At 39.3% G+C, this 21,929-nt stretch overlaps 1 protein-coding gene across 1 annotated transcript; it reads right to left on the bottom strand.

The window, feature by feature from the left end:
• Positions 1-182: 182 nt before the first annotated feature.
• On the bottom strand, positions 183-18,628 carry SEC22B (SEC22 homolog B, vesicle trafficking protein). Its single transcript, XM_008047839.2, has 5 exons — positions 18,230-18,628; positions 10,875-10,984; positions 9,589-9,749; positions 6,159-6,305; positions 183-1,047 (listed from the first exon to the last, which is right to left on the bottom strand). The coding sequence occupies exons 1-5, from the start codon at positions 18,302-18,304 to the stop codon at positions 893-895; spliced, it is 648 nt and encodes a 215-aa protein (XP_008046030.1). The 5' UTR covers positions 18,305-18,628; the 3' UTR covers positions 183-892.
• Positions 18,629-21,929: the final 3,301 nt, after the last annotated feature.

Below are 21,929 nucleotides of genomic sequence, written 5' to 3'. Positions count from 1 at the left end.
AATGTTAGCAATTGTAGCAGGAGGAAAACAAACAGTGGAGAAAACCATAGTAGAGAAAATGCGGAAGGGGCAGGACAAAGCTGTAATTGTGAGCTGGGCCTCTCTTTCTTCTCATTAAGCAGGCTGTACGTGCTCTTACATGAATATAAACCAAATGCTGAAAATAAAATAATGCCCCAAACTAATTTAAGTTTTTTGTTTAAGGAATAAATGAGACAAACATTTTAGCTTCTTAATCAAGGAGTGCTATAATTTCAAGGCATCTTAATATAATTCATTTAACCCTAAAGCAATTGTGCAATAAGCAAAATACAGAAAAACAACGAAGATTAACATTCTACAGGGGCCAACAGACAAGATCTGTGCAGCATAGCAATGAACCTTCATGTACTGGAGTCTTTTTTGAAAGGCCATCAAAAACTCAGATTGCTGAAAATCATAAATGTCACCAACAAAAGGAATGTTGATCAGAGTCAAAAACAATTCCCAAAGGGCTGCCTTCTTTGAAGGAATTTCAGAATGTTGCTAGCACAGGTTGGCTAAACTGAATCTCATTGATGGTTCCATTAGAGAATGAGAATGCTCCCATCAGTGCTATTTTTCAAATGTACTGGGAGGGAAAAAAACAAAATAAAACAATCTACTATTCCCTAACATATATGGCTTAGCACCCAGAGAAAGCCTCTGCCCCCAAAAGAGACTTTCTACATAGGATTAAGCTTCATTCAATGAGGTGTAACTTTTCATTTTCAGGACATGTCTTTTCTTGCAAGGTCTTTAGAGGCAGAAGTTCCACTTGGAGTCTAATACACATCCCTGTGAGCTCACCTTCCTGAAAACACACACCTACTTGGTTCTAGGTTATTCCTTACCAGTGACTGTATTCACTACTTCACAGCCACCAGAATCGCACATACACTATTAACATGATGAAAAATACAGCTACTGCTGCAAGTTTGGCATAAGTGGAACGCATATTCAAGTACTTCGCATCCTGGCGGTATTTCTTGGACAGACTGGACAAATTGTTAGCCTTTGAATCCAAAGCTGTCAAAGAGGAAAAAAGAAAACATGAATTAGTCCCTGGAAGTATTTTATCGAAAGCATTAAGGCATAAAAATAACCAAAATGAGCAGCAAACAAATGATCATTTTTAAGGGTAAGGTTGCATATACTGATTAACTTATGATCCTAAAACACTGTAAAGTCTAAAAATTATCAGACCAAACTATATTCAAATTTTTGAGGCTACATAATAAGGTGGTTGGGAGAAGTATCAGATTAAAATATAGGGCATAGTTTAATACAAACTCTCTATTTGACATAATAAATTCTAATCCAACTTTTCACTTCTTTAAATTTTTGAAAAACTATTTAGACTCCTTGGTTTAGATACCATCTGCACCAGTCATGCAACATTGGTCAAATCACTTAACCTCTCTAAAACCCAGTTTCTCCATCTATAAAATAGGAAAAATAATAGTAATTACATCATAAGCTTGTAGGTACATGCGATTACCTATAAAGTGAGCACAATGCCTGCATACAGTATGCTAATAATTATTACCATCTTCAAAATCATTTAACGGCCTAAATCACATTCTCTCATTATTTTGAAAAATGATAATCCAGGTAAAACAAGATTCAGATAACCAAGAAAATTCAGTTAACCAGACATAGTCTTAAGCTATATTTCAATGATGACTGTTAAAACTTGTAAGATTCTCCACATAGTAAAGGTTATTGTGCAGTTAAAGCTTTCAGAAATTATATTTCAATGGACATAGGAAAGTTGTATTATGACTAAAATACAATAACCACTAATATCTAGTAAATTAAGCTTTTCAGCATTTTCTAAAAAGTTCCTCTCCCTCCCCCCGGACATCTGTAATGCTGTTATCTTCTTCTTCTTCTTCTTTTTTTTTTTTTTTTTTGAGTCAGAGTCTCACTCCGTCGCCCAGGCTGGAGTGCAGTGGCACACTCATGGCCACCCCAGGGGTCAACCTGCTGGGCTCCAGCGAGCCTTCCGCCTCAGCCTTCCAAGTACCCAGAACTACAGGCATGTGCTACCACGCCCAGCTAATTTTTTATTTATTGTAGAGATGAGGTCTCATCAAGTTGCCTGGGCTGGTCTCAAACCCGCAGGCTCAGGTAATCCACTTGCCTCGGCCTCCCAAAGTGCTGGGATTATAGGCTGAGCCCCTGAGCCCAGTCTGTCACTTTCTTATAATAGTTAACTAAGCACTTAGAAATAGCCAGATAGACATAAACTAGATCAGGTTAAAATATAGGGCAGAATTTAATACAAACTCTCTATTTGAAATAATAAATTATAATCAAACTTTTCACTTCTTTAATTTTTGAAAAACTATTTTGTAATCTGAATTTGTTTCTTCCTTAGAGAATGCTTTTGGAATTTTTAGAGTTGCTTAATAGAGAATGACTTTGATTGGGAAATGTGGCATTCTTAATAACACAGGCAGGACAGCCGTGTCTAAATTAGCAACTGGTCGTATGAATAAGAAAAACATCTAGTCATGAAAGAAACAGTTAAGGGGTGAGAAATAAATCGTGACAATGCTCAGAGACTCTTTCTAGACAGTCTTCTAGAATATACGCTCCACTGGACAAGGATCTTTAACAATTGTGTTTACTGCTATACCCTGAGTGACCAGAACAGGATCTGACATACAGTCAGTGCGCAATAAACATTTGCTAGAATGAACCTAAATCTAAATCTGAGAAGAACATTAGACCATATGAAATAACAGTTAAGCAAATTCTTCTATATAGAAACATTTTGAAACACGCAATATCAGAAAGACAAAACCACTGCTTGGAGAAGTCAATTAGCAAATATTTATGTTACAGGCACCATGTAAAGTGTAGAGCACACAATAATGATCATAAGGTACATGATCCCTTCCTTTGTGAGATTTAAAGTCCTGCAGGAGTGATATCTTTGAATGAAAAACAAAAAACATGGCTTAAAAGAATAGGTATATTTAAGCAGTTAAAAAAAAAAGGAAGCCTAATTTGATTGTGTAGAAAGAACCCACAGAATTACTCTTGGGTCTTAAATGCAAAACAGACTAATGAAATTAGAAAGAGAAGAAAGTACACAAGTTGGATTCTTACAAAGAAACTTAAAGAAGCAGCTGTGGGGTAGGCTAATCTCGTTACTGTTCTTCAAACATGCTCTGTTCATATATGATTTTTCTTCCACTTAAAACACCACTCTTCACTCCTTCCTGATTTACCTAAATTCAGGCAATCTTTCTTGTTCACTTCACATTCTTCCTTCTATATCTATTCTATAAGAATAGTTATATCTATACCTAGTAACGTTGTTCTTGTTGTCTATATATCCATTTAAAACCATCATATACTGAAAATGTATAAGGGTTCTGGAGGCCAACAGATCCTGCCAGGTACTAGAAGTGTGATTACCAGTAAACCAGGTAACTTTTTAATCTTTACTTCCTCACGTGTAAAATCAATCTGATACCACCCATTTCATATGAGATTACAATAAAGATTAAATAAAATACATGTAATGGCCCCTCCTCAGCATAACGCCTAGAACTAAGTGCTCAAAAGATGCTTGTTCCTTTATATTTCCATTAATTATTCTGTGAGAATGTTTCTATTTTCCCAACCATACAAAGCTGTCTAAGGGCAAAAACGTATTTCTTTTTCATTTAGCATATCAGATTTGTAGCAAACAACAAAGTACTTACAAGAGAATTCTTGATGCTGTTGATAAACCAACAATATATAAATTTTGAATTTAAGAAAAATTCCTGTGTTACTTTATCCTACCTAGAAATTGTAAGTCTGTTATTATATAGACTCGTTCACTCAAAATCTGATATTTAAAGAATGTGAAGTTAAATGCTGGATAACTGCAGAGTATAACAAAAAGTTAAACTTCACAGCTCATAACAAAGGAAAATTTATTTACTAAAATTTATATACTAAAATTTATTTACTAAAATTTATTTACTATTCATGTAGCAAGACTGAATTCAAGAAATATGTATTTGGGAATCTATCTATGTTCATTACTGTGAGGGATATAAAAGAAGTAGGTGAAACAGGTATAAAACATACAAATAATACCTATAAGAAGCTTATGTGCCCACATTAAACACTTAGGTAGCATTTAAATATAAGTAGTCAAGTAATTTTAACCTGATTTTGCCTAATTATCTACAATTTAAAAATTACATTAAAATATCTAATTTACATATATTTATCTAATTTACCTTAAATATATTTAAGTATGTATTTACATAAAATATATATTTAATATAAATTTATATTATGTATAAATATGTTAAACACATATTAAGGATATACTTATATGTGGTAAATTAGGTAAATATATTTTTATATAATACATATTATACATATTTAGGTAAAATATATACAAGATTTATAGATATAAATACATTTAATATATATTTTAGGCAAATTAGGTAAACATACATATACATAATTTGTGCTAAAACATTATGTAACTAAGTGCTTTATATAACTAAGTGCTTTAAGAGTTTAAAGAAGAGATTAATGTGACATGGGCTAGAAGGATCAGGGAAGGCTTCTTCAAAGAGGCAGTTCCTATCTAGGTCTTAAAAAACAGGTCAAGCATGAGGTGAAAATGGACTATAAGGGGGGACCTAAAAAAAACAACAAAAAAGGCGGGGCTCAGCCTGTAATCCCGCGCTTTGGGAGGCCGAGGTGAGTGGATTGTCTGAGCCCACGGATTCGAGACCCGCCTGGGCAACTTGGTGAGACCTCATTTCTACAATAAATCAAAAAATTAGCTGGGTGTGGTAGCGCACACCTGTAGTTCCAGCTACTTGGAAGGCTGAGGCAGAAGGATTGCTGGAGCCCAGCAGGTCGAGGCTGCGGTGGCCAGGAGCGGCCACTGCATTCGTCTGGGCAAGTGTGAGACTCCAACTCAAAAAAAAAAAAAAAAAAAATTATCTTTTGGAGGGTGGTCTCTTGTAGTGCAGGCTTCCCCTGCTAGATAGGTGTTCTAGGAGTCCATCGGCATCAGTGTACCAGTTAGCATTGCTGTCTAAGGCTACATTCAGTTTCAGTGAATTTTTTTTGGAAATTCTTTCAACACATTTGCTCATTTCATAGTGGGTGATTTACTAGCACACCTGCCCACACTACCCAGAGTACTCAGCAGTTTTTGACCAAAAACAGTATGATCCCCATGCCACACCCTCCCTATTCACCTGGTCCCTCCCCAAGCAACTTTTATTCATTTCCCCAGATGAAAAAAGTCCCCCAAGGGAAATGTTTTGCCAATGTGGAAGAGGTGAAACAAAAAATGACAGAAGCACAAAAGGCATCAAAATTGATGAGTTCAAATACTGTCTTAAGCAGAGGAAAAAGCATCTCAATAGGTGTGTTGCATCAGAGAGTACTTTGAAGGTGACTGAAGCTTAAAAGTGTAAGAATACCCAAATTTTTATAAATAAACTCTGGGTTTTTTGGGTCCCCCCTCATATTTAAGGATGGTGAAGAAGCTGACCTGGCTGCAGCAGAATGTTTGAGAACAAGAGAGAATGACAGATGATTGCTATCGCCTTATTTTACATAAAAAGAACACAAAGCCTTACATATAACAAGCACTGAATGACAATGACTAAATGAATGAAAGTAAGTTGAAAGCAGATTAGATCTTATCTTGTCATCCCAGATTTAAAAGTTTTTCAGAGAAGAATGTTTTGATGAAAATGGCATTTTATAAAGATGGATTCGGTAGCAGTAAACTCTCCCAAAGAGTATATTCAGGAAACCATTGCAATAAATCTATGATAATCTCCTCTCATGCTTGTTTCCATTTTCTTTAATTTGTACAAGTGTTTCTGTATATGATTTACTTATTTGCAAATGTAATAGTAATTGCTTCTAATATGGATAAGTCCTTTATATTGTTCTAACTCAACAAAAACTAATCAAGCGAGGAAAAAACATATTGGAAGCATTATAATGTAATCTACTTTAAGAAATTAATTCTTAACAGTACTAGGTAGAATCTGACAGCATTTTTATGCAAAATAAGCTGCAAAACAAGCTCTTCTTGCCTATGGAACAAGAATTGTATCTTCCCAAGGATGCTTGTTGCTTTCAGATACCTGAGAGTGCTTCTCCCCGTTGTAACACTTCTTCAATATTGGCCACCATGATCCTCTGCACATCTTGCAATTCAGTGTTGATAGAGCCCAGGTTTCTCCGAGCACGACTGTCAATGTAGAGCTTCTTGGTTTTCTGAATGAAGGTATCTAGAATGATGAAAAGTGACAGTTAACAACTTCTTTCAGGTCCAAAGTACTAAAGTAGGGAACTGAAAGTTCTGAGTTTATTCCTGAATTTGCCTCTGCCCATGGTTAACTAAGCTCATGAGTATCAAAATGTGAGCTTTAATCATTTCATTTGGAAAATGTAAGCTATAACTAGATGACCATTCAGGAGAAACGTTCTTTGGACACCTTGGAATTACAAGAAGTTATAAGAAGCCTTAAAGAAATTAAGACCCACCACTGCAGCCTTTCCTGAAAGCATAAATTTTTCATACTGTACTCTGAGGACCCTTAGGGTTTGATTACTTAACTCTACAGATACCCTAAAAGGATACTGGCAGTACTCTAGCACAGCAGTCCTCAACGTGTTTGGCATCAGGGGCGGTTTTGTGGAAGACAATTTTTCCACAGACGAAGGGGCAGGGGGTGGGGTGGAGGAACAAATGAGCAGTCAGATCTCAATGTTTACCTGTATTTGCAGCCACTCCCCAGTACTAGCATCACTGTCTCAGGTCCAGCTCAGATCATCACACATTAATTTACCTTAAGGATCATGCAGCCTAGACCCCTTGCATGTGCACTTCACAGTAGGGTTTGTGCTCCTATGAGAATCTAATGAGTGCTGATCTGACAGGAGACAGAGGCCAGGTGGCAATGCAAGCAACGGGGAGCAGCTATAAATAGAGATGAAGCTTCGTTCACTCAACGCTCCCCTCCTGCTGTGTGGCCGGGTTCCTAACAGGCCACAGATGGGTACGGGTCCTGGCCTGGGGATTGGGGACCTCTGCTCTAGCATAATTATAGCCTAATATGACAAAAGAGTTAATAATCATTAAAAAGTTGAGAAACATTGCCTTAAAGAATTTTCTTTAATATAAATCCCCAATTTCATCCAATTCTTAAACCTCAGGTTGAACAAACATGTAACAGGGAGTTTTCCAAAGTACCAACATCAAATTGCCATCTCATCCTTCCTTAGCCTATATCTGTATCTCTCAAATCTATAAGAAGAACAAATTATTATTAAAGATATTTTCAACTTTTGGCAAAAATCTTAAGTTGTGTCTGCTGGAACCTTCCATTTGCCTCTTGAGATCACCTCTCTGCCTTCCTGCACCTTGCTTTCTGCCCTGGGAAGTTGACCTCTACAAAGCCCATCAAGAGCATCCTTGCCCTATGGCTTCCAGTTAGTCTCAGGAAGTGATGAAGCACCAACAGTGGGAAGAGGAGAGCAGACAGTGATCTCAGGTATTAATTCCCCTGGCTTCTTCCTAAGAAGTCACCCTGAGCTGGCAGCATCCCTCTTCCAAAAGTTACTGCTCCTCTCAAGTTGGCCTTCTGTATAAATTTTCTCCCTTTCAGTTCCAGAAACTGTTCCTTCCTCTAATACCTTCAGGCCTAGAGATATTAAAACTAGTGTGTGGCCTGAGCCCGCAGGTTCGAGACCCGCCTGGGCAGCGAGACCTCATCTCTACAATAAAAAAAAAAAAATCAGCCAGGTATGGTAGCGCGTGCCTGTAATTCCGGCTACTCGGAAGGCTGAGGCGGAAGGATCGCCAGAGCCCAGTGAGTCGAGGCTGCGGTGGCCGGGAGCGGCCACTGCACTCCAGTCTGGGCGACAGAGTGAGACTCCAACTCAAAAAAAAACAAAAAAACAAAAAAAACCCCAAAACTACTATGTGACTGGCCCCAAGTTACTGTACCTTATAATTCCCCTACATACCTTTGTATATAATCCCTTAAGTTAATTTGAGTGTACCACCTATTTCCTGTGTAACACTAATACATTTGTCTTATTTTTCTCTTGGGCTTACTGGACTGTTACTATCTATAAAAATAAAATTTGAAAAACTGGGCTGGGCGTAGTGGCTCAAGTCTGTAATCCCAGCACTTTGGGGAGTCGAGGCGAGAGGACTGCCTAAGCCCAGAGGTTCGAGGCCAGCCTGGGCAACATGGTGACACCGTGTCTTCTACAATAAATTAAAAAATTAGCCGGAAACAGTAGCGCATGCCTGTAGTTCCGGCTACTTGGAAGGCTGAGGCAGAAGGACTGCTGAAGCCCAGCAGGTCAACTCTGGGGTGGCCGTGAGTGTGCTACTGCACTTCAGCCTGGGCGACGGAGTAAGACTCTAACTCAAAAAAAGAGAAAAACTGAACATTATAAAAGTAGCACTTAAAAAATAAATAAAAAAAAAACAAAGGTAGCACTTGGAAAGTGTGTAGTTATGAAACACTAGAGTGTTTTGCCAAATTTTCTCTCTTTCTAAAAAACAAGATGACCACTTATCTAGCAAACTTGAAACACTTCAGAAATTCTGAGTCAGTAAACTAATTTCTGATCCTACTTGCTCTCATTCTTTTTTTTTTTGTGAGTCAGAGTCTCACTCTGTCACTCAGGCTGGAGTGCAGTGGCATGCTCATGGCCACCCCAGCATCGACCTGCTAGGCTCAGTTAATCCTTCCGCCTCAGCTTTCCAAGTAGCCAGAACTACAGGTGTGTGCTTCTACGCCTGGCTAATTTTTTGATATATTGTAGAGACAAGGTCTCACCAAGTTGCTCAGGTTGGTCTCGAACCCCTGAGCTCAGGCAATCCTCTCACCTCGGACTCCCAAAGTGCTGGGATTACAGACTTGAGCCACTGTGCCCGGCCACTTGTTCTTATTCTCTGTGCTTATTGTACTTAGGATATTTCCTTTGATCCACTGCCATCAGATACTTCGACAGGTCTGACTGATGATTATTGTCTTTCCATAATTCTTATACAAATATACCCATGCTCACCTCAATACCATCAGTATCATAGAACTTCTATTTTTTTTCTCATTCAGAGCATCTTATTCTACTAAAAGAAACAAAATACCATTCTTTCTGATTTCCGAATTATGATCCCTGTAAAATGAGCCTTACTATGAGTGTCTATGGACTGGGGAAAGAGGAACTCAGCTATTATTATTGCCAACCAAGTAGATCTTTAGGCACAGTTCCTGTCACAGATGACCTCAATGAAGAATCAAACCAAGTGGAGGAAAAGGGCAAAAGGCAACAAGCTCTATGAGGGAAAAATGAAAAGACTAGAGAAGATTTCTTATCAGAAGGCAGTCTCATTCATTCAAAAGAAAAAAAGAGGCAGAATGGAAGAGGAAACAGAAGCCAAAATTTCAGTAAGGAAACAACAGGAAAAAATGTGTCAATATTATATCAGCGTCACAAATAGCTTCTCCATATTGCTTTCTCCCTTGATAGAGAAGAGGGGTAAAAACTTACCAAACTCAATAAAGGAATAGGGTCTAGACACAGTGGGCACTTTCTTCCCATGCTGTTCATCAAATTCTGAGTGCAAATCTTCTAGGTAGGCAAAAGCCAACTTCTTAGGAAAGGCAGCTTCACACAAAACCAAGTAACACACCCCCTGCTCAATAATGTAGCTGGAGAGACAAAAAAGCAACACAAAGCTGTTTCTAAAGTAACAGTACCTCCAACAGGTTGAAGCAAAATCTGAGCATCACAGAAACTTTTGAAAATATCTAGCATAAACCCTCTGAAGCTGGCTAAATCAGAAAGTCAATTTCAAACCACAAATCCTAACAATCAGAATGCAAAGATTTTCCTATTATTAGAAGCATAGTCCAAAAAGAGTATCTGGACATATTTATTATAACTGTTCATTATACAATTCTTCAACTAACATATCTTCATATCTAAAACCTTTTCTTGAAAAAGTTGGAGCTATAACTCTATCTATCCTTTGGTTCTGCATGATAAACTCATATATACATATTTAAACTACTACCAGCCACAAAGAAAAACAGTAGAACTGGAAATATCTGTAGATACCTAAAAGTTGGTTGCAAATGCCATAATTTCCTGGGTACAGAAAACAGTATTCTCAGGATTAATAACATGCTTTAATTTCCAGGCCAGAACTTTGCAATCAATTGGAAACTATCCAACAACAGAACTGACTTCCTTTAGTGATAATAAGCTTCCTGACACTCTGGAAGGGCCAACATGACTGTAATGTCTGAGATATTCTTAGAAAAAGGTTAGGCTACTAAGTGGTTTTCAAACTTTTTTTAGCCATAGTACTTTTATTTCAGCAGAACTTATATCTAGAAAACCAGTATGTATAGCATATAAAATCAGAGGTTCTTTACTTAAAGTAGGAATTTGCAAATAGTTTCTCCATTTTATGTTGTTTCCTTTGCTGTGCAGAAACTTTTTAGTCAAAGATAGTCCCATGTGTCTATTTTCATTTTTGTTGCCTGTGTTTTTGAAGTCTTAGCTGTAAAATATTTGCCTAGACCAATGTCCTGAAGCATTTTCCCTATGTTTTCTTCTAGTAGTTTTACAGCGTAAGGTCTTACATTTAAGTCTTTAATCCAATCTGAGTAAAATTTTGTATATGGTGAGATAGGGATCTAGATTTATTCACCTAACAAGGGACTAATATCTAGAATATACAGCAAAATTCAACTCAACAGCAAAATTGTTACCATTCTTATCAGGTACTTCATACTTCAATGATCATAAAGAATCAGGATTATACTTACTGAAAAGTCATTGCTCCTGCTTCCAAGGTACACCTGGTAGGAGACTGTTCATTCAACTTCCTAAAGAGTTGCTTAGCCTGACTCTGGTACTGTTGGAGGTCCCGGCCAGACTGAAAGAAGACATTTTTCACTTAAGAATTTTCCACAAAAAAAGCTGTATCAATCAGTGAGAAGCATCACGATATTAAAAAAAACCAGTGAGTTAGGTCTTTCATTTACAGATAAATATTCATTTTAACAAAAGAAAGAGGACCTACTTTCAGAACATAAAGGAAGACCTAAGATCTTTCAGAAGATCACATTCGTCATTTGCTAAGAAGCAAAAATGAATACCTCAACTATACTTAAGGCACCCTGAACTTTCAATCCAGTATTCTTTCCACTATTAGTGCAATAGTCTCCTCCTAACCTATTTCACTCGTACAATTATTGGCACAGAACTACACAGCGTGTGCTGTACTCAGGGGAAAATCCCAGGAACAGACTGATTGACCTCATTTTTATGTTGGAATATCAAGCAAAATCTTCCATAAAGTGTTACATTATTGAGCATCCAAGCAGAACTAAATGTGTATACCCATGACTGCAAATAATTATGAACACTATGGCTATAATTAGGCAAAAAGGAGGAAAAGTAGACAGAAAGATTGGAAAGTCCATAGAGTCTATAATACTGAGTGATCTACCACAGAAACAAAGAACTGAGTACCACATGTTCTCACTCATACCTTGAACAATTATCATAATACTATAGTATTAATACTAAGCAGGGGTAGTACCAGGGGAGTGGGGGATGGGATTGGCAGCAGTGGGAAATTGCCAGGGGAGGGGGAGGCACACCTCATCAACAAGGGTACCTGCATAATGAACATTTGTATACCTAACCCTGAACTGTACCTCCCATCTTTAAAATAAAAAATTTTTTAAAAGATTGATAAGTCAAATATCCTTTATTGCAGACGTCTATTTGGTTCCTGAGTTTGGATAGCAAGAGTTTGAATATTGAGAGACATATGCAAACAAAATGGAAAGAATAACATTCGATACAGGTAACATTTTCCTGAACAATCTCTAAATGCTGTTGCAATTTTTAAAAGGGAGGGGGACCTACTAGGAGAGACAGCAGTCTCATCTCAAAAGAAGAAACCCATACCTCACTAACCCACTAAATCCAAAGAGGAAGTGCATGAGTGGGAAGCAAACAGACATCGTTTAACTCATCCACATACTAGGAGGGGCAGACTTTCAGGTAGGAAGTGAGACCCTCAAGAGGTGATTAAGTCATGAGGGCGCAGCTGTCCTAATTGGGGTCAGTACCTTATAAAAGAGACCAGAGGGCTAGCATGCCCTTTCCATCATGTGTGGACACGGCTAGAAGATGCCATCCATGAACCAGAAGCTGACCCTCATTAGTAAGCAAACCTGCTGGCACCTTGATCTTGGCCTTCTCATCCTTCAGAATTGAAGAGATAAATTTCTGTTGTTTATATGCCACCCAGTCTATCATATTTTGTTATAACAGCCCAAACACACTACCATGTGATAGGAAGAAACTATAGAACAGTCTCCCCTTGGCAGATGTTTACTAACTACATGTTTAAATGGAAAAGTGATTACACCAGTATTCCCCAAGGTCTGTGTCTGAGGTCTAACTTTGAGAAAGCACAAAATGGTATCTTAAAATTTCAGATAGTGTACCACTGGGCTAATAGTAAAAACAAGGAAGCCATGATAAGATGATAAAGTGGCAGATCAGCAAATGTGCAAGTATAGGGTAATACGAGTCTAAGCGATACTCAAAACGGTGACCTGACTATTTCAATACAAATAAGGAGGAGACTAAGCATGAGGTGGACCGGAGGGCTGAGGCGTAATCTACTCGAAGATTAGTTTGTAGATTTATCTTGTTTAGCATGGTGATTTAATAGATTGCTGCTCATGTGATACGGCTTCAGCCAATAAGAACTAGTGCACAATATCCTAATTTCCTATATGTGAATGGTATTTACCAGTCTTTTTGTCTCACTAGTGCATTTATGTGGCATTCTGAGGAGATCTGAACCCACAAGAGTAGATAAAGGGGATGCAAATAATGCTAAAAGTACTACTAAAGTGCCAAGAAAGAATATTAACACAGATCAATGATTTTCAACCTTGTCATCACACTAGAATCACTTGGGAATTAAAGAAAAAACGAATCATACCCAGTCTCCACTCCAAACCAATTAAATCAGCATCTAGCACTGGTATTTCAAAAATAATTACAATTACAGATGCTAAAATAGTTATTTGCTAAAGCAGGTGAGTACCTTAAACTGACTAACTGAAGAAAAGGATGGCAAAAAATTGTCTGTCAGATAAAGACTGGTATAAACCCTTTGACGTGTAAGAGGTAATAAACATTTCTGAAATCTGAAAGGAAAAGACTAACAGCTGTATTAACTACAAAAACTATGGCCAAAAGCAGGCTACAACTTCAAGAATCTGCAAACAACAAAGCAAAGACTGTTAACATTCAACACTGGGGACGCGGATGCATAAGGATCATAGTATGCCGATCAACATTTTACAGTGCTGGTTCAGTCAGCATTACCATTCCCGAGAACACAATGCTGGCATAATAATTTTGGCTAAATAATCATCCTTCTGATATACTCACATAATGAAACACTATGCAGCCATTAAAATAATGTTGTATAATATTTAACAATATGAGAAAATATTCATTACACAGTTATATGGAAAATATTAGGTAGAACAGTTTTACAATATTTAATTTAATCTTATACACACACACATGTTTAAGGTCATCCATCACGATGGATATAATTTGCATAGAGATACAGGCAATAATCACTATTTACATTTTGGTCATTTTCTTGTATGTATTTACTGAACTTTTTATAATAAGTATGGATTGATTTTGAAATGGGAAAAATCATTCATTCTGTGTGTTACATATTTGCACCCACAGTATTTATGAAGTGCAATTCTGGCCTGTGTACCTTTAAGAAAGGCAAGATGAAATTAGAAAAGATTCTTTAGAAATGGTCAAATGAAATTATGAAGTGTTCAAGTTCTGCCAAGTACTGTTACACACCCTTCAGAGAATTTAACCCACTTAATCTTCACAATTACTCTATGAGGTGATTACAGGAACTAAGCCAATTCTTTATCTGGGTAGTCAAACTTGCCTAGGGACTCCAGGCTCACAGAGGTGAGACTAGGATTTGAACTCTGGCAACCTGGCGCTGGAGCCCCTGCTCCGTAGCATGCTGCTATACCACCCCTATAACTGAAATTGCTTCACTAGTAGATCTACCTTTTGGGTGATGTATTACTATTTAATACTAAACCTAATTCATCAGAAATGCCAAAGAGATCATGTGGCAGCTTAATCTATATCTCACAAAACAACACAAGCACTGCTTTACAGACTGACCTTTAGTTTGCTTTCAAAGATCCAAAGTCCAGAGGGCCCACAGCTGGCCAGTCCCCCTAAAACTATTTAGATGTCCTCACTGCTTTCTACTTCATCTGGAACAGATTAATTAAATATGCATACGGTATAATGCCATCTGTTAGTAATCTAATAATGCAGTGGATCAGAATAACTGGACAAACTAAAAAAAAATTTGAGGCTATCTGATAGCATATTTAGGACCTGGCTCTATATATTACAAAAAGTACGGTTTACCATTTGCCACACAACCATATTTCCCACTGCTATCACCCAGGACTGCTGAACAACTAGTTCACAATAAATATAGTTCAGAATATCATATCTTGCCTTTATCTAAGTTCTTTATCAATTTTAAATCCCTGCTGAACTCTCTGGTCAAAGGTCAGCAGCACCAAGAACCAACCATTTTCCTCTAAAAGCAATTACAGCAAGTGGATTAATCAACCCCCAATAACTGGGAGGGTGAGAGAGTTTAACTATACCAGTTATCTGCTTTCTTGGAGCTCCCTGCGGTTTACTTGGTTAGATCCTGGCACCTTCTTCAAGTCTAGACTGCCCGCCTCAATGCTGGGACAAAACGAAAGAGAAGACAATACAGTGCAACAATTTTAAGGTAGAACAGATAGGTGGATGAAGAAATTGCAAACATCCTAAAAGGAGAAACACACCATAAAGGAAGGAAAACAAGGAAATAAATAGCATATTAGTTAGGAAGTCTAGGTTTCAGGAGAAAAACTCATCTCTCTATCTGCCCTAGTTCTAAATTTCTAGTTAAGCACAAAAGAAACACTGTATAAAATACTCTGTCTAAATTATTTCACAAATTTTATTCTCTACTGTATTATCTAAACTGTTCATCCTCAGTAATAAGGCAACTTGTTCAGGGACTGGCACCTAGAAAATACCTAAAATATGATATTATTATCAGTATAAATAATTGAAAGTACAATGAATTATTTGGCCTGGACAATTAAGGAGCTTAAATATAAAACTATTTGGTTCAGATGTCCATTTCTGAAAGTTATCCCAGGAAGTAAAGATATCATTAAAAAGTCTTAGAGCCGGGCTCGGTGGCTCAGTCTGTAATCCTGTGCCTTTGGGAGGCTGAGGTGAGTGGATTGCCTGAGCCCGCGGGTTCGAGACCCGCCTGAGCAACTTGGTGAGACCTCATCTCTACAATAAATCAAAAATCAGCCGGGCGTGGTAGCGCACGCCTGTAGTTCCAGCTACTTGGAAGGCTGAGGCGGAAGGATCGCCAGAGCCCAGCAGGTCGAGGCTGCGGTGGCCGGGAGCGGCCATTGCACTCCAGTCTGGGCGACAGAGTGAGACTCCAACTCAAAAAAAAAAAAATTAGGTGGCGTGGTGGCACACGCCTGTAGTTCTAGCTTCTCAGGAGGCTGAGGCAGAAGTATCGACTGAGTACAGCAGGTTGAAGCTGTGGTGAGCAATGGTTGTGCCACTGCACTCAAGCCTGGGTGACAGAGTAAGACCTCACCTCAAAAAACAAAACAAAACCAAGTGGGTCTCAGTCAGGGGTAACTTTGCCCCCTGGGGACACTTAACAATATCTGGAAATATTTTTTGTTGTCACAACAAAGCAGGGGCAGTGGTGGTGCTACTGGCATCTAAAGACAGGGTTGGAGGCCAGGATGTTGCTAGACATTCTTCAACGCACAGGACAGTCTCCCACACCAAAGAACTGTCCGTTCCAAAATGCCAACAGTGCCAAGGTGAAGAATCCTGATGAAAAGTTCCATGATGCCACTTACTGGCTGTGACTTTAGGCCAAGTGACCTATCTGTAAGCCTCAGCGCTTCCTTATTTATACACGGGGATAATAAGAGTACTTATTCTAATACGGCTGGTATGAGGAATGAATGAACTTAACAGGCTCAGCACCATGTTTGACATGTAGTAGACACTTTTACAAATGCTCTGTGTATTATTGTAATAGTAAAAATATGTCTAGATTCATATTTTTGCAGACATTAAAAGTTTAGGAAAAACTTTATTATTCGAAGTCAAAATTCCTAAATGGAAACACTATGGCATTATGGTTACAAAAGTATTTTTTGTGTCAATTTCTTTCTTTGTCAATTAAACAAAGCGATCCATCTTGGTAGACCAATACCAAATCAGATTTAGAATGAAGAAACAAACAATATTAAAGCAATTAGTTTTCAATCAAGTATCAAAGCAGAGAGTAGGAGCCCACTAATATTAAGTAGACTTTCAAATCCACTTTTTACTCTTTGCCCACCTTGCAATTCAATGCAATTGTTGAAAAACTGACCTCTCTACCCCCAACCCACCACCCCTCACTGTGGAAGACGACTTCTCAGCCAAACTCACATCCTTCAAGGACATTTCCCACACCATCTCCCTTGTTCAAATCACCTTCTGGGCTCATTTGAACAATTACACTCCTTCTTCAGAGTGGTCCTAGAAAATTCTTAACAACTTGGAGAAGTGAAAAACATTTCACAATTGAAAATTCAGAGTCTGTTATATTTCTCAAAATTTCAATGGTTAGACTTTGTTTTGTGAAATGAACAGAATATATTTTACTTAGCATGACCTACACCTTTATTGTCTGTATCACTACTCTCCTAAAGGTGAAAGTAAACACATTTCCAAATCAAAAAAGGAATATAACCAAATATAGGAGCTCCTTACTACTAGACCCTACTGTCAGCTTAGATGTCATCTCTCCTGGGAAGACTTTCCTGATCTCACCAAACCAACTTAGATATCTTTTCCATGCTCAACCACAGAACACGATTGCTTCTCCATGGCAGTTGTACTACATTAGAATTGTTGGATAGTCATCTGATTTTTCTAGTAGACTGTAAGCTCCATGAAGGTAGAGACTGTGCCCACTAACCCCCTGCATTAACACCATGACTGGCACCTTTGATATGCTAATAGGATTTTTTGGATGACTACATGAATGAAAAGTCCAAGGGGAGAAATGTGCAAAATATTTTTTTCTAGATCTCACCATCTTTAAGCCTCGAGGTTTTAAAAATTACGTGCTTAGACAGTATAGAAAGTAAAACAAAATCGATCACTTTAAATAAATCACATAAATTCTGTTCTCAGCCTTCTGTCTTCAGGGACCTCCCAAGCTTGCTCCAGAAACTTGTCTCACACCAGAAATTTCTACTGTGATTCTAACACACAAAGCAGCTTTCTTTTATGATATCTGGAGTTTTAAAAAAATCAATCAAATATGTTTTAGAGCATACAGTAGCATACAGCTGCTGTTTTAAAAGTTACAGATAAACACAGATAATGAAGACCTGTCGCTTGCCTGCTAGGAAACTCAATTTATTGAAAAACAAGGAAAAATTATAAAATTAGGTACGATGCATTGCAGGAATTTGGCAAGGCTTAATGGAGAAGGTGGGAATTGGGCATAGTCTCAAAGAATGTACGGAACTGAACTTTAACAGGAGCTTTTATGTGGCAATATTACCTCCCCCACTTTCAAAAGCAGTCAGCAAGCTAGGTCAAGGATCAGGCGTTACTCTAACAGCCGAGGAACTTGGGAGCGGACCCTTCTCAGGATCTGTCGGTCATCAGCCTTATTCATCAGAAGTCCGGCATTCTAGCCAAGTCTCTGAAGCGTCCAAGAACACTGGGTGATTCCACTCAGCCAGACCTATCGCTTCACTAGAGCGTTTTTCTAAAGAGAAACAGGTAACACAAACATCTAACTCCACCTTCACAAAAGATTTCCTCTCACGAGATTTAAAAAAAAAAGCACTTCACAGAGGTCGGGAGCGCCTGGAAGGTCCCAGAGGTCTCCCGCGTCCCAGGAAGGAAGCCGGTGCGAAAGCAAAGCGCGCGGGCAGGGACTGGGGGTCGCGGGGGTCTCGTCGTGGCTCACCTGTTCGTCCTCCTGCATCGAGGCGGCCAGCGGGAGCCCGTCCGCCACGCGGGCGATCATCGTCAGCAGCACCATCTTCACAGGCTACTTGGACCCGGCACCGGCCCGGAAGGCCTTTGGCGTCGTCCTCGCTGGCTCCGCCGGGACAGCAACTCTACCTCCAACCCAGTTCCCGGAGACCCCGCTGCCTGCGTCTCCACTTCCCGCTGAGGTGGCCGGAAGCAGCGCAAGGGTTTACCACTACCGGTTCCCAGAATTGACTTCCCGCCGGGATCCACAACTACCGGAACACTAGTTCCGCAGTCTCTCCTTCCACCGCCTTAAACTTCCAAGGTCTTGCCCGCTTCTCTGGATTTCGAACTTGGAACAAACCTCGCCCTTTGAGGGGCGTGGCACCCAGACGAAAACATAATTTTCCCGTTCCTGCTACTTTGATTTTGGGGAGAGAGCTGGAAAGGAGGGGGAGGATTTAATAGGTACTCGGATGAAATGTCTCTGAAAAAAAAACCACTAAAAATCAGGCTGTGTATCTTCATAGATAATTTTTCTTTTCTATAATATATATTATATAAATAATATTTATATATGTATATTTCTAGGCAGAGGCAAAACCTCTGTCTGTTATTTTTGCTTGCTTGTTTATGCTGTATTCCCAAATCCTTGAACTATTTCTGATAAGAGATCAATAAATATTTGTTGTAGGTGTGAATAAATGAACAAGTAGAGGACCTCAGATATCTCCTAGGTCACTCAGCCTATCAAAAGCTAGGATCTCTGGTACATCTATCATGATAGGTAGCAGGGTAGCCTTACTAGAACTTCCAGTGACTGGACATCCACCCCTATTGGAGCAACCTCTAGGTAATTGCACTTAAGGAAGTGTTCCCATCTCTCTGTTCTTTGATGTCCCTGTATCTAAGATGGAGATACTCTCAGCCTCTCAGAGTCTTTGTGAATATCAAATGAGAAAATTTAGCTGCAAGTGTTTCATAAATTAAAAAAGAAAAGTTATACAAATGCTTGTATTTATCATTATTTAAATTGGCAACAACTACTCTGTACTAAGTACTTAGTGCTTACATTAACAGAAACACTGCTAAGTACTCTATGGATATTAGTTAATTTAACTAAACAACCCAGTAAGGTTGTTTAATATGAGGTTCTCACTTTATAGTTGAGGGAAAAGCCTCAGATAGCAGTAAAGGGAAAAGGATTGGATCTAAGTTTCAACTCCAAATCCTGATGTCATTCAGCCTTAACTTTAATCCATAAATTAAAACTTTCATGCTTTAGTTACCTTTTATATCGTCCTTTAGCTATTAGTATTATTCATGAGAGGTTTGGGAAGAAAACCCAATAAAATCTAGTGATTGACTTCACATTAAAGATGAAAGATTAGAATAGATAAGACAAAAAAAACCACAATGGTACTATTAACAAAGACAGTGAGAAAGTGCAATGGAAGGCAATCCTTCCACATATGGAAGCCTAAGTTGGTACAATCATATCTTACATTTAAAAGAACCCACAAGGCTGGGCGCAGTGGTGCACACCTACAATACCAGCATTTGGGAGGCAGAGGTGTCTTGCCTGAGCCCACAGGTTCGAGACCAGCCCGGGCAACTTGGCAAGACAGCATCTCTACAATAATTCATCTCTACAATAACTTTAAAAAAATTAGCCAGGTATGGTGGTGTGTGCCTATAGTTCCTGCTACTTGGAAGGCTGAGGCAAAAAGATCACCTGAGCCCAGCATGTTGAGGCTGCGGTGGCCGTGAGTGTGCCCCTGCACTCTAGCCTGGGTGACAGAGTGAGTGATACTCTAACTCAAAAAACAAAACAAAACAAAACAAAAAACATAAAAGAGCCCACAGATATAATCTGTTCTAACTTCCCTTCCATCACTCAACAAGGACATGCCTTCTACCACAGTTTCAAATGATGGTCATCTAGCCTGTGCTGGAATAATCCCAGTAATAGGGAATTAAAGATACACATATTTTACACTAAGGATACTAACTGCCATGTGGATCAGAGAAACAGATGAAGAAGAATGTGGTAGATGTGTACAGAGAAACAGATTTGGAGCAAGAATTCCAGCTTCATTTCAGTTACTAGCTCTAGGCTTTTCCCAAGGTCCAAGAACACTCTTGCCGTGGCATCTATCAGATACCATTGTTTCCTTATAATAAGTCTCCCCCCCCCCCCCTTTTTTTTCTTTTCTTTTTCAGGCTACTTTGGATTAGTTTCTGTTTCTTACAACAACAAAAAATTAACTGATACAGGAATGCAGAGTCACTCTGGACCAAGCATTTATCGGAATGACAACATTCACACTTGCACTTCTTCCTTTTTTTCTCTTATATATACTAGATGATTCTGACACCCTTTGGACACAGTGAAATTATTACTCCAGGAAGAGGACAGTGGTCTTCTGACATTGCTTATAATTCCAGCCATCAAGAGAAAGTTAGAGTTGTCTCTTTCAGAAATTGTCTGATACTCAGACCTTAGGACCTCTGGTATCTGAATCCCTTTTACTTCTGACTTGATCAGCATCATCTCTTGCACACCCAGGTGTTGCCTTCGGGCTCCTGCTCTTTGGACCTTTGATCAATACCGGACTGAGGAATCATGGCAAACACTGTGATCAGAACATCGTAGGTCCTCAACGATTTCCCATTGAATTAAAAAAAGTATCAACAGACATTTGTTCAGAACTTTAAAATTTTTTTTCTTTTTCTTTTTTTTTTTTTTTTTTGAGTTGGAGTCTCACTCCGTCGCCCAGACGGGAGTGCAGTGGCCGCTCCCGGCCACCGCAGCCTCGACCTGCTGGACCCCGCCGATCCTTCCGCCTCAGCCTTCCGAGTAGCCGGAATTACAGGCACGCGCTACCACGCCTGGCTGATTTTTTGACTTATTGTAGAGACGAGGTCTCGCTGCCCAGGCGGGTCTCGAATTTATAAAGCTCAAGTACATCCTTTGCCTCAAAACTGACAATAGCCTTGTGAAATGGGCAAACTCCAAGAACCTTGGAGTTTATAAATGCTCTTCTAGGAGGAGAAAAAAAAAAAAGGAAACATGAATCTTGACTATCATAGCACCGCTGCCAGCAACTTCTTTAAATTTGTCCAATACATCGAGTAAGACACATACCTAAGTCAACTGATAATAAGCTGCTAAAACAGGACAAAACTGCATTACAGCAGAGCGAGACGGCTGCAGAAATTGTGCAAGTGGAATCAAAGGAAACGAAGTATGTGTCCAATCCTTCTTAAACGCTTCTGTCGAGTGCCTACTTGTATTTCAGACTGAGCTAGGCGACGAAGATGAGTAACAGTCCCCGCAACCTGTGGCCCGTCTCTACCCAAGTCCAAACTCTGTCGCTCAGGAAAAGAGGTCTGAAAGTCAACGGCAGCTCCTGTGGAGACACACGATTGTGTACGTGGGGAAAAACAAGTCTTAGGAGGAGGCGGGGGTGCTGACAGACAAAAGGGCAGGCACCACGGCTGGACCGAGATCCAACTGTACGTACCAACATGACCGTATGGGTTATGTGAAAACAGCCGCAGTTTCCTACAGACCGGTTAGCCAGCCTCGGCTGCCCGGGCAGTCCTCTCCGGAGCCCCCACCGCCTACTCGCACGGCAGGCGCACGCTGAAGATTCCTGCCCCGCCGGTCAGCCAGGTTAGTCCTGAGT

Source organism: Carlito syrichta, unplaced genomic scaffold, assembly GCF_000164805.1.
Source record: "Carlito syrichta isolate Samal-C Ts95f unplaced genomic scaffold, Tarsius_syrichta-2.0.1 Scaffold117954, whole genome shotgun sequence".
Lineage (NCBI taxonomy): Eukaryota > Metazoa > Chordata > Mammalia > Primates > Tarsiidae > Carlito > Carlito syrichta.
This window is presented reverse-complemented; position numbering and strand designations above follow the sequence as displayed.